The sequence below is a fragment of the Hibiscus syriacus genome, unplaced genomic scaffold (assembly GCF_006381635.1).
Source record: "Hibiscus syriacus cultivar Baekdansim isolate YM2019G1 unplaced genomic scaffold, ASM638163v2 tig00111633_pilon, whole genome shotgun sequence".
Lineage (NCBI taxonomy): Eukaryota > Viridiplantae > Streptophyta > Magnoliopsida > Malvales > Malvaceae > Hibiscus > Hibiscus syriacus.
In genome coordinates, this window is record NW_024063139.1 from 50,440 (window position 1) to 67,239 (window position 16,800).

General features: G+C 36.2%; 1 protein-coding gene, 2 long non-coding RNA genes and 1 pseudogene across 3 annotated transcripts; 1 reads left to right on the top strand and 3 right to left on the bottom strand.

Moving 5' to 3' along the window:
* The first annotated feature begins 1,822 nt into the window (after positions 1 to 1,822).
* Positions 1,823 to 2,279, top strand: LOC120166204. Its single transcript, XR_005519902.1, has 3 exons — positions 1,823 to 1,855; positions 2,019 to 2,169; positions 2,248 to 2,279. It is a non-coding gene; the product is annotated as an uncharacterized LOC120166204 (long non-coding RNA).
* Positions 2,280 to 2,649: 370 nt separating this feature from the next.
* On the bottom strand, positions 2,650 to 3,593 carry LOC120166205. Its single transcript, XR_005519903.1, has 4 exons — positions 3,536 to 3,593; positions 3,304 to 3,412; positions 2,855 to 2,901; positions 2,650 to 2,772 (listed from the first exon to the last, which is right to left on the bottom strand). It is a non-coding gene; the product is annotated as an uncharacterized LOC120166205 (long non-coding RNA).
* A 718-nt stretch (positions 3,594 to 4,311) lies between these two features.
* LOC120166203 lies at positions 4,312 to 11,475 on the bottom strand. Its single transcript, XM_039175531.1, has 10 exons — positions 10,122 to 11,475; positions 9,086 to 9,559; positions 8,698 to 8,999; positions 7,538 to 8,254; positions 7,188 to 7,466; positions 6,892 to 7,053; positions 5,863 to 6,801; positions 5,527 to 5,742; positions 5,169 to 5,429; positions 4,312 to 4,929 (listed from the first exon to the last, which is right to left on the bottom strand). Exons 1-10 carry the CDS (start codon positions 11,473 to 11,475, stop codon positions 4,588 to 4,590), a joined length of 5,046 nt encoding a protein of 1,681 aa, XP_039031462.1. The 3' UTR covers positions 4,312 to 4,587.
* Positions 11,476 to 12,297: 822 nt separating this feature from the next.
* Positions 12,298 to 14,357, bottom strand: LOC120166245 (annotated as a pseudogene).
* Positions 14,358 to 16,800: the final 2,443 nt, after the last annotated feature.

Below are 16,800 nucleotides of genomic sequence, written 5' to 3' on the forward strand. Positions count from 1 at the left end.
GAAAGAAAAGAAGATTATTTGAGTAGAAGAAACGGTACTTAATACTTAACATCCCTTCCAGAATCCATTACCTTTGGACTTGGTTTCGAAAGCAACCGGTTTCTGGGACTCCTCTTTGCTCATCAGATAACCAGCTGGTGGTGCAGTCACATAGGATTTCGGCATAGTGGATGTTGACGGTGTTGGGTATGCAGCTTATGGATCGTTCAAAATGAACTAAACCATGTTAATATTGTTGGGTTTTCCAAATAAAATTGGGTTAATTATAGAGTTGGTCATCAGAATATCAAATTAATTAATATTTTTAAGATACTTACAAATTGATCACCAAAATTGATTTAAGAAGATTGGGTTAAACATACATAAACGAACATAACCGAACGAACATAAACGAACATAACAGAATGAACATAACCGAACGTTCAAGAACATAAATGAACGAACGAGACCTATGTTCTGGTTCGTTCATTTAATTAAACGAACACAAAATCTTGTTCATGTTCGTTCATTTAATAAATAAACGCACATAAACGAACTTCCCGCCGCACGGTTCATGAACGGTTCGCTGAACGTTCAGTTCATTTACAGGCCTATGTATCAGTACATCCATGGTGTATCGGACACTAATTACATTCGATGTTTCTCGGAGCCAGGAGTGTATCGATACATCGGTTGTGTATCGGTACACAAATTACATTCGAAGTTGGGGCTGTATCGATACATCCAAGAGTGTATCGGTACTTCCCTTTGTAAAAATTATTTTTGGTCCGATTATGGTTCGAAATACTTTGTAAAATTGTTTCAAAAATATTTTAAGACTAAAACACAATTTTAAACTTAAGTAAGGATTAAATTTTACATTTAAAAACTTGGAGTAATATTTTTATATTCAAATAATTTAATCGAATATATGATTTAAAATTGAATAAAATCTTAAAATTCAAAATTAATTTATTTGTTATATCGAAACATCAAAATATTTTCAACAATAGTCAATACCGGCGTTTTTGGAAAATGCCACTAAAGTTCTAGATCTTTTGTGGCGTTTATACAGAAAATGCCACTATATGACATAACATTTAGTGGCATTTTTAGACAAAAGAACACAAAAGAAAAGATAAATAGCGGCGTTTGGAGTAAACGCCGCTAAATATCATAATCTTTAGCGGCGTTTGTAAAAAATGATTGTGAAATTGGAACAATTGTGAAATTGGAAACAGTCCCAGCGTACGAAAATGATCGTGTTGTACAAGGTGTTTGCCAATTCTAGCGGCTATTTTGGACTTTTTCACAATGCATTAATGCATTATGACACTGCAAGCCGGTTGTACAAATTGACGACACTTGGTTATATTGTCGATACACTCAAATAATGTTATTGGCGGTTGTACAAGAAGGTAACAGAAAAACTATTCTCATCACCTTCGCAATTGTCGAAAAGGAAGATATCGACTCTTGGGAATTCTTCCTTATGAAATTACAAACATATGTTCTATCACATGTGATGCAAGATAAAGATGATGGATTTGTCTTATTTCTGACAAAGGCGTTGGTATCAAATACGCACTCCAGCGTATGGGGCCGTCTTGTCAACCCCCAATATTTATCGCCAGTACTGTTTACGACATATTGCAGCAAACTATTTACAGAAGTTTAAGAGTCAAGATGAGCATCTAGTGGTGCTTCAAATGGGTACGTATTTCACCCTTTTCAGTTTACCATATCTTTATAAAAGAAATTCAAATTAATTGTTCCATTTTTTATTGATAGGTTACACACAGTCCGTACGTGAGTTTGAAGATTCTATAATGTGGCCTGTTAGGAAAATTATACCCGTTTTACCTGGAGATTACAGGTATGCTAAGTCACTGTAGTTGAATTTCATATCTTCCTGTTTCTTTTTGATGTCTGAAATGTTCATGGCATATGTTTTATCCAAATAATTTAAGGGAAAATAAGTGTGTTCTTCCCAATTCCCATTGATGAAACTGTTTGTTTATGATTATACCCTCTACCAGTGATCTGGAGTTGAAACCTGTTGGAGTATTAGATGTGAAGCTTGTGCAAGCCAAGGACCTAGCAAATAAGGACATGATTGGGAAATCCGATCCTTTCGCCGAGTTATTTGTGCATCCACTTCGGCATAAAATGAAAACCAGTAAAACTATTGTAAGATACTTCACTTTCTCCAGCAACTGCTATCATCTTTTCTAGGATTGATATTTAACTGTTATAGTTCTTCTACAGAATAATACATTGAATCCAATTTGGAATGAGCACTTATTTGCTATCATCTTTTCTCCAGCACTTATTTGATAAAATGAGCATTTTATCAAATAAATCGAACATGATAAACCAGAAAGGCTCTTTAGCATGAGCAGCAAGTTTACCTGCACAGGCAGGGAAACACCAAGTCTAGTGTTGATATTAAGCACAATATTTGTGTTACCATCCCACTTAATCTCCAATTCCATGGTGATTCCCCCATCACCACTTTCACCTCTCAACAATAGAAACACCTAAAGAGTATGAACAATTCGTGCAACATCATCGAACTATAAAGGAAACAAATTAAACCAAAACCATTCTCGATATGCTCGACATACAAAAACCGGTGTTGCAATTTAAAGAAAGAAAAAACTAACCTGTAAATTGTGGAGCAATGGTACCAAGAGTCAACTTTCCAAACTTCGTAGATGATATGACAGCCGGTGTGTATTGTTCGAGAGTTGACTCAACACTAGCTCTAATTTTCTCTATTGCTGCCTATGCCTTCGAATAGATGAACCAAGTGAAAGATATAAAACAAATTGCATCTGGAATTTTTTTTAACAGAAAAAAAGAAAAAATTTACCTCGTCAACATATGGCCAAATCTTTTTGGGCTGCACATTGAGCCACACTAACTGTATTCATGAAGAAACTAACATTAGTTGACAATCTGGTAGTGTACTAACACACGATGGATTGGATTGTTATAACTTGTAGGTTATGCGATAGATAAGGATAATTAATTAGTATTTTAATATAACACTAACTCTTAGAAAATTAGATAAAGATAACTACTAAGTAGTTTAGTTTAAATTAACTCTTAGAAAGTTAGATAAGGATAACTACTAAGTAGTTTAGTTTAAATTAAATACTTGTTCTCACCTACTATATATACATATTAAACTTGTAATCTATTGTTACTTGAATATACTACAGTGAAGTTTTTCACTTTTTCTTACCTTTGTCATTTAATTTATTTCATCACTCAATTCCTTTTTACTTCACGTTACATTAGCCCTATTTTTAACATAACTCAACTTCTGGCGTTGAGAAAAGACTACCCAAGGTGGATAAAACTCTTGTGGAAGGATTTTTCTTGTATCTTGCACTGTCATCCTTGCAAATGAAGCAACCGTCTTTGCCTGCATAACGTTTCAGTTCAGCCCAACATGTATATAATCCAAAAACAGATAAAAATGAAGTTATTTTCTTCAAAGCCAAACTATAAGAAAAACTACATTCATATGATGTACGTCACGAAATACCATATGAGCACGACGAGAGAATCGGACTTTCTCATATCGAGCAAAAGCAACAATCAATCCTATTCCAGTGGTGAGTCCAATGAAAATAACATAAAGTAAAGCCATATTCTTTTAATTTTTTTAATAGAACCCCAGATGATAATACAATGAATGTAGGTTAAATAGACTGTTGTTCTGGGATTTTCGCTACAAGTTTCAAGGCATTGCAGGAAAGATATGAGCTTTTTGCTTGGCGAGGAAGAAAAAAGGAAGATGAGAAATTAAGGATGTTTGTTAGTTATGTGGGGACAGTTTTGGAAGGTGTATGGTAGGTTGAGTAATGATTAAACAATTACTTGAATATTAATTTGTTAATCTTTATGCTTATCTGTAAAGAAGAAAGTAATTTGTTCTCTTCTCTTCTTTTCTTTGCTTTTTCTCCCATCTATTTACAGTGTTTACATAAAATGGAACTCGAATCTAAACGCTTAATGTCATAGATACTCGATCTAACACATCTGCCATTCCGGTTCAATTAATTCGGAGTCTTTTCGGCAGATGGCAAAAATAAATAAATAAATAAAATCTGCCTTTTGTGCCATCACCTTGGCATCTGATTCTTTGCCTGGTCGTTGGGTTGGGGCTGGGGAGCCAGGCAGACGTACTGAAACGCATGCTAATGGCACGTGCTCACCAACAATGGCAATTGCTCATTCCTATCGTCCCTACATCAAATTTCCATCGACTTACTAACAAACATGCATTTGCTTGGATGGTTAACCAAAACCCTTTTCGAATGCCTGACATTACCCTTTTTTCTTTTATAAAAATCCGAAGGAAAGACATAAGTAACAGCATTTCCGACTGTTAGTTCTATCGATCTGACATGGGAAAGGGATCTTTCTCTCTCTTATTGTTTCTTTCTCCACACACCTCTGATCCAACAGATCTACCAGCAACAAATACCGCAAAAAACACAGGAAACTGAAAGGGGGAGGGGGGACATCTCTGTCTAATTGAGATGTTAACCAGCTCTATGGTGGTGTAACTAAAAGATCTTGAGGCCCCACGAGTCAAGCATGGTTAAACCAAGGCCCAACGGTGCCGTTCACGTGCCCATTGCTGTGTATCCCTACACCATTGGGGATGAGAGAAGGGGGCAGACTTACAGCCATTGGTGGTGGCGGCGGTGGTGTTGTAGGGTATAACCCATGAGTATGCGGACTCATAAGTGGACTACCAGCAGGGCTGCCTTTACGCAGCTGGAGGGTGTGGATTTGCCTCAGCCCTTCCTCGTGAATCCTCGACAATGTTTCCAACTCTTTCATGGACAGAGCTTCCAAACCAGCACCATAGAGAGGGGCATGTCGTGACATTTCTTCTTGAAGTGAGGCTTCAAGGGTGTGAATGTATTGCTGCAGAAGAATCGACACAAACGAAAAACGCAAAAAAAAAAGAAAATCGAATTAGTTTTCTAAGCTCATAACTTTCCATGAGAGGGCCAAATGATTATTCAAACTCAAACTAGACATCATAGGACAAGTTCAATAATACCCAATCCCCTTCTCACTAGGTCCCGGTTAAACAGATAACTCCCAGAACATGATTATGAAATAGATAAAGGCATATGTATGGTGACTGGTGAGGATAAAACCTGGCACGCCTGCAACTTCGATTCCATGTCATCAATATATGCTTCACACCTAGCAACCTGCTCTTCCTTTTCCCGCTTTTCACCTTCGGTTTGCCCTACTGTTTGTGTCAATCTGCGAATCTCATCCTCAAGCGACTGGCGAATTTCTTCTCGAGTGACATTCTCAGTGGCATACCGTTTTAATTCCTCATCAAATCTTTTCCGTGCGGCTTCAGCACTCTTCAATCTTTCAGCAAGAGCATTCTTCTCCTTGACTACCCTCTGTCACATAGCAAAACTTGTCAGATAGAGATTAAGATAGCAATCAACACAAACCAGCACAATAGCAAAGAGGGAGCACATTTATCATCACAAGTACCTTCAACTCATCACGTTTGCGAGACTTCAAGTGGGAGAGCTGTGCCTCTGCATCATGAAGACGATCTTGAAGTGCTTTCTTCTCAGCAGTGAGTTTTGCGATTTCATCATCCCTCTCTGAGCGGAGCCACTCAAGTTGATTCTCAACCTCGTGTATTTGTTCAGAAAGTTCCTTCTTTTCCCGAGCAAAGCAATCCATGTCAGCCTTCATTTTGGACTGTTAATTTATAAAATAGATTAGTATTAAGAACTTCCTGAATCATAAATCTTACCATTAATCTTTCAAAAATAAATAGAAGATAAAAAATAAACCTTACCATTAGTTTAAGACCCATACCTTAAGTCTGTTATTTGTGGTTTCAGATTCACTTAATTTCTGGGATAATGCAGCTTTTTCCTTGGCCATATTAGACATTCCAACCTTTGCCTCTTCACGCATGTGGATAACCGCATCTTCACTAGCACATAACTGGTGCCTAAGTGCTGCCCGATCAACATTTGCAAGCTTAGCAACTTCTTGCATCATGCTGAGAACAGGCCTAATAATTTCTTGCTCCTCGGAAACCAAAGTAACCAAAATATCAAAATCCAAGTCTACTTCACGACTATTTTCTGTAGTGCCAGTGGCACGATCAACAAGTCTTTTCAGGATCCTCACTCGGTAGGACTCATCGATATACCACTTAAATAATATTGTATAAAGCATCTTCACAAAGCCCCTGATACGAAGGTTGCTTGAGAGAGCCAATGTCTCAGCAAGACCTAGAAGTAAAGTGAAATCATCCTGTTGAACACCAAGTTCTTCACTGGCCTCTCCCTCTACTACAGCATCCCCATTCTGTAAGCTTTCTGCAACATATCTGGCATTACAATTGAGTCCATGGGCTAGACGCCTTTCCAAAACCATGGCTACCAACTGAGCCGCAAAGGCACCTCGAGCCACAGCTCTCTCAAATGTTTGAGAAGCTTCAACAGCAAGGCAAGGTATGGATAGCATTTCTATCAGGACATAAATGTCAGAAAAATGCTGACCATAACAAAAGGCCTGCTCATCAAGGGCACTCAATCTTTCAGGAAGATATCCATTTTCACCAAACAAGAAGAATCCAGAGGGCAACACTGAGCAATTTTCAATGAAATCAGCATCACATTCAATATCTCTTAGTATGGCCTCCGCAACATCACCCCGGCTATTTACAGCTTTACTTAAAAAGTCAAGAACACAAGGAGACACATCTAGGCCCAAATTCTTTAGCCTAACGCGAACAGATCTAACCTACATAAGAAAACAGAAGTAGTTATATATGCTTCCCAAAACTATGTTGACATGCTGAATGAAATGATGATAAAAGAAAGCAAGCCATACTGCTTCTAGAAGATGTTGGCATTGGGACGCAGCTTTAAAGATGAAATCTATGGTTGTAACCAGAGGTTCATCATTTGAATCAGCCAAGAGCTCAAAAGATTGAAATAAGATGCATTCCCACACTTCACCATCACACTCTAGTTGACTGAGGACTCCAAATACCTGAAAGAGAAGAACCATTATAAACATATGAAATTTGTAGAGAAAAAAACATGAGTGGAAACAATACTACATAAGTAAAGAAGGCTACAAAGACATAAGTAAGGAAATTAAGTAGGCTACAAAGACAATCTTACAGGCAACCGCAAAGAAGGCTCAGCATCTGGCTTTTGAAGACGATCAAGAAGAGCATAAGCAGCCAATGGGTGCTCAGAATGCTCTACCAATTTAGGCACCAATGCTACTAGGTCAGGTTGCAAATGCTTAGGAGCTTTATCCAATACAAGAGCAATCTTTTGTGCCGACTGGGGCCTCCGCCTGGGCTCAGGGCAGCCTTGTGGAACAGCTCCATCTAGGGCTCTCAATGAATTGACAATCAACCCTAAAAGCTCCTCAGATTGTTCCGAGCACTTGGTCTGGAAATTAAAATTATCCAAGTAGTCAATAAATGATTAATAATCTAGTCAATGTTATTTCCAAATTTTACCTTTGAGTAAAGTGAGGAATTCTCCAAAGAACTCCCACCAGAGGCTTCCGGAGGAGAAGTAGGATGACCACGAACAGCTTTTCCAGAGATGTCAATCCCATTCATGTCAGAACTTTGTACAGCAGAGGCAGTGCTACCATCATTCACACAAGAATCAACTCTTTCATACATAAGAAATTGAGCAGATTCTACAGCTCTATTCTCCAATTCACAATGACATCGGCTAGCAGCTTCACCACAATTAAAAGGTTTTAAATTTGCATCTGACGAATCAGCAATTCCTTCTGAGGGTTGGCAACATTCAATCATTATATCCAAAAGCAGATCAATAATTGCTTGCTGCAAAACTTTAACCCCCATTAGCAAATTCATCAAACTAGGTGAAGATTCATCTGTCTTTGAAACATTCTTCCCATTACCACTACCAGAAAGCTTTGTTGGAAGTAGCAAACGTTTTACTTTGGCTGGGTCATCAAGGTAAACACGCAGTCCAGTCAGAAAACCAGCAATTGCCCCAGCATCCATCAGAAGCTTCTCTCGTAAAGTGACCTGTGGCTCCGATGGATTATCTCCATAGGTAAGGTGAAATCCAGCTCGGGAAAGAAGGTTTCTAAATATATCTTCTTCATCTCCACTTATACCTTCACTGTCTTCAGAAGCAATGAGCTCATCTGGATCAGTAGTGAGAGCATCCTGATCATCCTCAGCCGCCAAAACCTGGTGTAAAGTGGAGAGGCTAAAAATCAAAATGCTCTTTAGGAATATGCGAAGAAAATAAATTCCATTCCACACAGGAAAGGAAAAGATATAATGGGAAAACTTATGGTAGATTTTACTAGTTCCTTCCAGGTTCAATGGAAGCATGGGAACAAAAAAGAACATTGTGTATAAGCGAGAGGGTCAATAGAATCAGGCCAATATTTGGGTAAGGATCAAGTTTATACAACATTCAAGGCAATTCATAAACAGTTTAATAGGGCATGCAATGAGAAAATATATATCTCCTTTTTCTACCATAATTGCTGTGATAAAAAAATGGATTACATATAAACAGAAAGCCCAGAATACTAACATCTAAATCTGAAAAACCAAAATAAACAGAACTTATTAATGTGAATAGTAAACAACACATAAATGGTAGAGATCCAAATGTGACTAACCTCAAGGTCTGAAAATTCAAACCAAGGGCAGCAATCCAGTATTTCACAAACAAAAACAACGGCATCACGCAAGAGGAACCCTGCGTCTGCTTCTAACATATCTGATACCTTCATGAATTGCAAAACAGAATTATTCCATGTCTTTGTACAAATTGAAGATTCTTTCCAAACAGTCTTGGCCGGATTTTTTTGATTCATTATGGCCATTCTGTATCTAACCCAGAAGTTTTTGTCTGGATCACTACCAACCGACTGATCACTCTCCAAGTATATACATATAGTGTCAAAGGACTCGTATACGCCTGCATCATGAGAAACAGTCAATTAATCAACAGAAAAGGTTACAAGGACATATTCAGCGGAGAATTGACAGGAAATAATCACCTACCAATTCGAAGCTCACATCCACCAGCTTGGAAAAACTTACTAAAAATTTTGCGATTTTCCATTATTTCCTTGAAAGATAAGAAGTTCTCCACCTTCCAAGTGAATGTACTTCTCTTTCCAACACTGCCTTCCTGGGAAGCAGTGTTTGTTGATTCAGTATCCTGACCAGTTAAATCCTGCATTATTGATGTCTCTTTCAGTATAAGAACCTCAGCAGAAAACACAACAGTATCCTGAAAAAGAAATCCAGAATCCTGATCAAAGAGGCTGGTAAGTGTCACAAATTCACGCCAACCCCAGTCTTTGGCAGCTTTAGAGTAGCGGTTCTGAGATTCTTTTGTAACTGACTTCTCCTCCACTTTTTGATTCATAACTGACAGACGATGACTCACAAAACAGCTCCAGTCACTAGAAGTATTTCGTGAATCTGTAACCTCAAGAAACACAGAAAGGTGGCACGGTGGCTGAGACTGCCCTGATCCCAATCAAGTCCATAGAAATTTTTAATCAGTTCACTTCCAATACAATTTAGAGATGATCAGACCAGGTTACCTTGCTTCGGATGCAAGAATCATAAGACTGAATGCAAGCCAGATTACAAAGGTAAAAACAACAAAATAAGAATTCCAAATGATTTTGCATTACAAGATTGTATGAGCATAAAAGTGACAAATAGCTGCCCTACAAGTATTGACAGCTAGCAAAATCTGTAGCCATTTCCCTAAAGGAGACTTAAGGAAGGTGCTATTAAATCCAAAACCATTTTCAAGACCCTTCGTATGAACTTAGAGACAAAAGGCATGGATGATCGAGCTAATTCATTACCCATTGGATTCAAAAAAACAAAAAGTAGGCTGACTGGCTGACAACTACCATAAGCATGCAATCACCGTACACTAAATCCTGTAAGAAAAAAATAAGGGAAAAATGGAAAGGCATATAAGTTCCTTAAACTTGAAAACCCATGCTTAGTTTGTCTGTAGAAAATGATCAGAAGTCCGGATCATTACTAAAGAATTGCAATGATTCTTACATACCTCGAGGATAAACAATGAGACGACAATCCCAATTTCCAATCTGAAATCTTCTGCTCTTGATGCAAAGACCTGTTATCTTCCTCTTCTTCAGAAGATCCTTCAACCTTGTAAAATTCTCAATCCTCCAAGTAAATTTCCCCATATGCCCATCAGACTTCCTTGCACTACTCCCACTCCTCCCAGTAATCAACCCACCATTCTTGGAGAAACTACTAAACTCTTTGATCACATGAAACGAAGTGCTAAATACCGCAGTATCATCCTCCAAAAGCCCTGTCTCCAACCCAACAAAATCTGACATTTTCATGTAGTCATTCCACCCCAAACTTGTATTATCCCCACTCTTATTGTCAGCTGCAAACCTCCCATAAGAGTCCCTATGCATATGATTTGACCCTGGTTTCTGATTCAGCACTGACATTCTAAACAAGCACCAACAACTCCTATCGGAAGCAACCGTTTTCTCAGTATTCTTACTCTCCAAACACATAGATAAATACTCCTGCCCATTAACCGAGCTTTGATACACACTAATCCTCAGATTACACTCCCCAGCAGGGAAAACCGGGCTCATTATCTTCTGCGTCTTAATCATTTCCTTAAACAAGCTAAAGTTACGCACTTTCCAAGTGAATTTGCCACTCAAAACATCAGAAACAGGACTGGAAACAACAGACGATATCGTAGAGGACAATGAGGATTGGACATCGTTAGTATCACGCGTGAAATTAACGGTTTCATTCAAGATTAAGATATCGGCGGTGATTAAAACAGCATCGTTGTTGAAAAGGTAACCTAATTTGGAATCGAAAACAGTAGAAGAAGGAGTGAAATCGCACCAACCGTGAGATTTCTTCTTGCTAGAGAACCGATGCCACGAATCACGATGAATGGTATTGGAATCATCATTTAGGTTGACGATGGCCAATCTATAGCTAGCGAAGCAGTCCCATTTTGACGAGGACGTACCCCGCGGATCCATGATTTGGAGATAAACCGATATGTAACCCGGCAGAGCCTGGGAGTCCCCTTTCGGATACACCAATAAACGGCAATCATAACCGCCTACCTCGAAGTACTTACTCCATAGTGCCCTAGCTTTCACTCTCGGGAAATTATGAACCGTCCATCTACAAACGGCCGAGTATTCCCCTCGCCGATCGACGGTTACGGCTTCCTGCGCCCCACCGCTACCGTCTCTTAACCCCACTCCAGCTAAGTCATCAGCCGCCGATATCGATGCCAAGGGTTTGCTATTGTTGTTGTTGTCGGATACCGATGCTGAGGTGGCGGGTTGTGATTGATCCGGTAAGCTCGACGATGAGGAAACTGCCTCAGGGGTGCTCTGCTTCATTGCTCCCTTTTCACCTTTTTTGCTTAGATATTCTCTGGATTTATACTTTCAAGCTCTGATTTTGGGCTCTCTTCTTTTCGTCTGTGCTCTATAGAAAGGAAAAGATAGGCGTGAGCCTTGTATGTAGTTTTTCGAAGGTAAGAGAGGGGTGCACCATCCTTTAACCTGCACCTCGATGTACCTTTGACCTTCCCCGTACGCTGCGTTTTGGTGAGTGTAAATGATCATCCACTGCGGTGTAGCTTAAGAGGATTTTCATAGGTCCATGGGCCCACAAAGAACGCACGTGACCGAGGAATGACTGGAGTCTATTGGGCAAACATGTCATCATTTCGAGAACTTTCGGGACCCATCCTCTTCGATATTTTTTTTGTTATCAACGGCTAATATTTTTCTTTCATTTGATTATACCCCTATATAATAGGTAAACATATAAAGTATAACCGCGGTATATACGGCAAGTATACTTTACTTAATTAAATTAAATATCAACCAAAAGCATATTATCTTTTGATTAGATTGGCCCATAAATTCAGTGGCTATTATTAATTAATGTAACGGGATCTTTCGTCGCCCTACCATTAATAAAATAAAATTAAAATAAGGGTAATAAGTAGTACACTTTTAGGCATAGAGCAGATATAACATCTCTTCCAAACCTTTAACTACCATTTTTACATTCATAATTTATGACTTAACATCAAGCATCTGCAAATAAATTAATTATTTCATTAACCATTGGAAAAATGTCAAGTTATACGCTAAAATTATCCTTATCGATTCATGAATTACTTTTCGTTGATTATCCTTAACATCAAGCATAAGCAAAAGGGTGCATGGGGAGTATGGAAGTGGTTCCGATCTCAGACCTCTTGACATCATTCTAGACAGGAAGGTAGCGCGATACCATCGCAAACAAAAGCCAGCACAACGTAAACAACAATTAGGAGGAGGATTATCAGAGCAACCCTGCAATATCCAAGGCGAACGAGCGATAAATTCATCCATCCTAGTATATCTTTTATTCTAAGGAGCAAATTTACACATAAAGCTAACTATGCTCATGTTTTAGTAAAATTTAGCTTCTAAACTTAATGCAATGCATGTACATATACAAAAACAAAGGGGGTTAAAGTTCAGAAAGCGTACGTCAGCTTGACATTTCTCCACCATACTGTGTTTCTAAAACGGCGAGTTTGCTTTCTGAAGCGAAAGGTATGCCCTTGAATATTAGCAGTTTTGTCAACCAGCAATTCTAAGCGATCACCTCTCTCTAAGACTTTGTCAATATTCTCTATCATAACATTTCGCACCTGTTAGAATACAATTAGCACATTAGGCTAGTGTTCGAACAAAAAAGCCATAATCTAACCATCCAGGTACAATTACATGAAGGGTTCCCCTCGGATACAAATGGCTAAATGGTTGACAAATAAATCAAATGAAGAAAAATAACTCGTATTCTATGTGATCTGAACAGCAAATTAGTTCATCTTTAGAGAAGGTAGAAGCTCGTGCTTATGCATTCAAACCCAAATCATAAATGATTAGAAGGTTGGATAGGAAAGGAATTGGCCAATGGGAACCTAGAAGAAATAGAATACTCTTACTTCTAACCTGATTCCAATTACCAAGCATTGAAAACATACCTGACTCATTTCACCTTTTAAACGATTTATCCTATCAGCATTGGGATCGCTGGAGTAGTATTCCAGTTGCTGGCTCAAAACCCTCGAAAATTCATCATTCATGCCATAAGGCCGGGCCAAAAATACCGATCCGCATTAAGTTTTAACAAATCTCTGATTAATGTCTTCAAGAAATGCAAAAGGAATTCGCCCTGCAAAACAAAACGATAAACGCATCAACCATGACCTAAACAAAAAAAAATGACTGTCCCTTGTTCCCATATGTAATGGGGTAAGGGGAGGTAAGATAGTAGGCTGCCCCAACACTAGGTTGAGAGCAGCTTCCGTAAGAAACCTCCAAATTATGAAATATCATCCAGGACTCGATCTCACGACCGTTAAGAATCTTGTGCTCTACCAACTGAGCTGGAAACCATGACCTAAACAACTTATCATTAACAAATATCATGACCAAAGAGTTCTTAAAAACGAAGAGTAACAGCACAAAGAGATTGTCATTATGAATTCTCAATTTGATTCGCGAAAATCCTCGGAATGTGACTGAAGAACAGATAAATTTCCATCTCCAACTCATCATTCAAAACAGAGTCAAAGGGAAGTAATCAATCAAAAGCAGAATAAGAGCAATAAATTCACAGAACATAGCACTTACGGCAATACTTTTAAACAAACCCTATATTGTCAAGCAAGCTAAAGGCTCAACTTTCTTCAAAACCGACTATCTTCATCTGTAACAACTTCCCTTTTAATTCGGAAACAAATAGCTAATAAATATACATTACAAAGCAATTGGAATTGAAATATAAGAATGCCGCACCAATCAAATATAAGTACATTTTTTAAGAGAAAACATAAGCTGAAACAGGGAATTGACTTACTTCCGGCACTTTCATCAGCCATACAAAGAACGGTGAGTCCATCTGTGCGTTTCACGTGGAAGATGTATGGATCTTGTGAATACGAAACGTTTATGTCATTGTCACCCGGTATATTGTCTAGAATTTGCCTGGCAACCGTGCTGGCGTTAGTGGAAGCCGCCGTGAACTCCGCAAGCACAACCGATCCACGCGCGAGCAGCGCGTACAATATCGCCATCTAAAGTCGAAACTCTGCCTGTAGATCGCTTCCCCCGATGAATATAAATGACAGTAGCCTTTGTCCTCGTATCTTAGAATCTCTTTTCAATTCTTCTTCGTCTTTAAGTTTCCTTTTTCTTCTAATTAGTAATCAGAAACTGACTGATATATATATTTTTTTTTTTCACGTTTGTTTCGGGAGGAAAAAAAATCTAGTTTTGGCTTAAATAATCTCCGCGTCAACGGAAAGGCTAACCCGTTTTCAAATGGTAGATTTCACCAAACATTCCCTATAAATAGGTCAAATTTTAAATGGATCACTTGATTTTAAAAAGTTATAATCAATTTTTGAATATATCATTATCTTATTTACACTAATTTTGATTAAAATTTAATTACATTAATTTCGATTAATATTTAATTACACTTCTTTTGAATAAGATTTAATTTTTTTTTAGAGAAATTCGTTAGTTTTATTAATATAAAATATTTAAAATTACAATGAAGATTTACAAGCATAACCATAAACCTAAAATATAATTATGTCATTTTCCTATTACCATTGAGACAAAAATTAGCCACCTAGATCACACTAGGACCAAAGAAGGAAAATGTTAAAAAATCTAACAAAAAAACTCGAACAAAATAAAGATACCAACAAATCTGTCTGCATCGGCAAATGAACCACAAAAGGAGATGGAGCTATTGAAAGACCACCGACAAATCACAAATCAGAGTCAAGTGACGTGAAAAAACTATTCACTAATGCAAAACACGTATCCAAATCAATCTGAGAGTCCAAAGCAAGGAAGATAACCATGATAACAAATAAGTGTCATCTTGATCAGTCGTGGCGATTCAAATTCAACCATGAGAAAAAATATAAATAAAAACAATGGCAAACAAATGTAAACTATCAAAAGACAGAGATAAATGTGATATAAAGACAGAGAACATGTCACGAAAACATAATTATTCTTATTAAAAATAAAAAAAAACCAACGGGTGGCAACCATCATCAAAATCGGTGCCGCCACCGGTTAAACAAAATTAAAGAATAAAAAATTGAATTGATCAATAAAATTGATACAAATTGTAAAGACGAAAAAAAGGAAGATAGACGAGGACAAAGAAAACGACTAGGTTTTTAATTTATCAAAAGTGATTAAGGTTTAATTTTAAAATTAAATAACTCTTCATAAATCATATAAATAATATTAAAAAATTTAATTTAATTTTAAAATTAAGTAAATAATCATTTCGATAAAATCATATTATTTGGATAAAATTTTAATTTGGAAAATATATTGAATTAATTAAATTTATATATTTACAAATAATATGAAATTAAATTTATATATATATCTAAAATTAAAATATTAAAAATATGATATTATTGGACGAAATGTGAAATAAATACTTTAAAATGTAATACATAAAATACTTTACAGTGCAATTCCATTCACTGAAAACAATAACTAAATACACTATGGAACAGGCTTTGGGCTTAGACTATCATTAGAATGGCCCCTCTTCCAAATCAACAATGTGACAACCTTAGTCCGACGACTATTTCGACTTCAAATATCTAAATTTATTATCCTCTTTATATTTTAAAAATACTTTTATGCATATCAAATGTGAAAAAAATAAACATATTTATATTCGAATAATAATATATATAATTCATATTTTGATAATAATTTTTATATTTAATTTAAATAATGCTAATTTTTCTTAAGAAATTATTGGTTACTCATTATGTTTTACCAACTCTATATATAGATAAAATTTTGACTTGATTCGAAAAATTTTAAAATTTTGACTTGATTCGAAAAATTTTAAAATTTTGAATTGATTTAATGTTATAAAATTTAATTTGACTCGTCTCATAATTTTATAAACTCGGCTTGATTAAAAAATTAAATAAAGTTTGATTTATAAAATATAACTTAAATAAGTTAAAATATTTAATAATTCGTGCATTGATTTTTTAAGTTTGAATCGAGTTTACATGATATATGTATATCATGTATAAAAAAATATGTGTATATCGTATATGGTTATAGAAAGTTATCTAAATATAACATTATAAATATTTATAGTTAAATTTAAACAGAAAATTGAATCACTCGATTTGACTCAACTCAAATTTCATAAACTCGATTGGACTCGAAAAAATTTCAAATGATGTTTGAGTTATAAAATATGACTCATCAACTCGATTAACTCAATATTTTTACTCAAATCGATCAAATAATTATTGGGAAAATAGTGAATTTAATTAGTGGATTTAATATTTACATTAATTTCATAGTCCTTTCAAATATTGAAAATTAAAATATATTATTTAATTTGAATATTAATAGGACAATTATTCTTTTGAATATGTTAAATTAGGTATTTATTATCTATTTAACTTTGAACATTAAAAGATACTTATATACTTTTGAATATTTCAAATTAAAATAATATTTGTTCAAGTTTAAAAAGTAAAAGGAGTGCAAATCTTTTCAATATTTCAAATTAAAAGATATTATTATCTGTTTAAATTTGAATATTAAAATATATCATGTTGGAGTAAAACTCTATTGAAAATC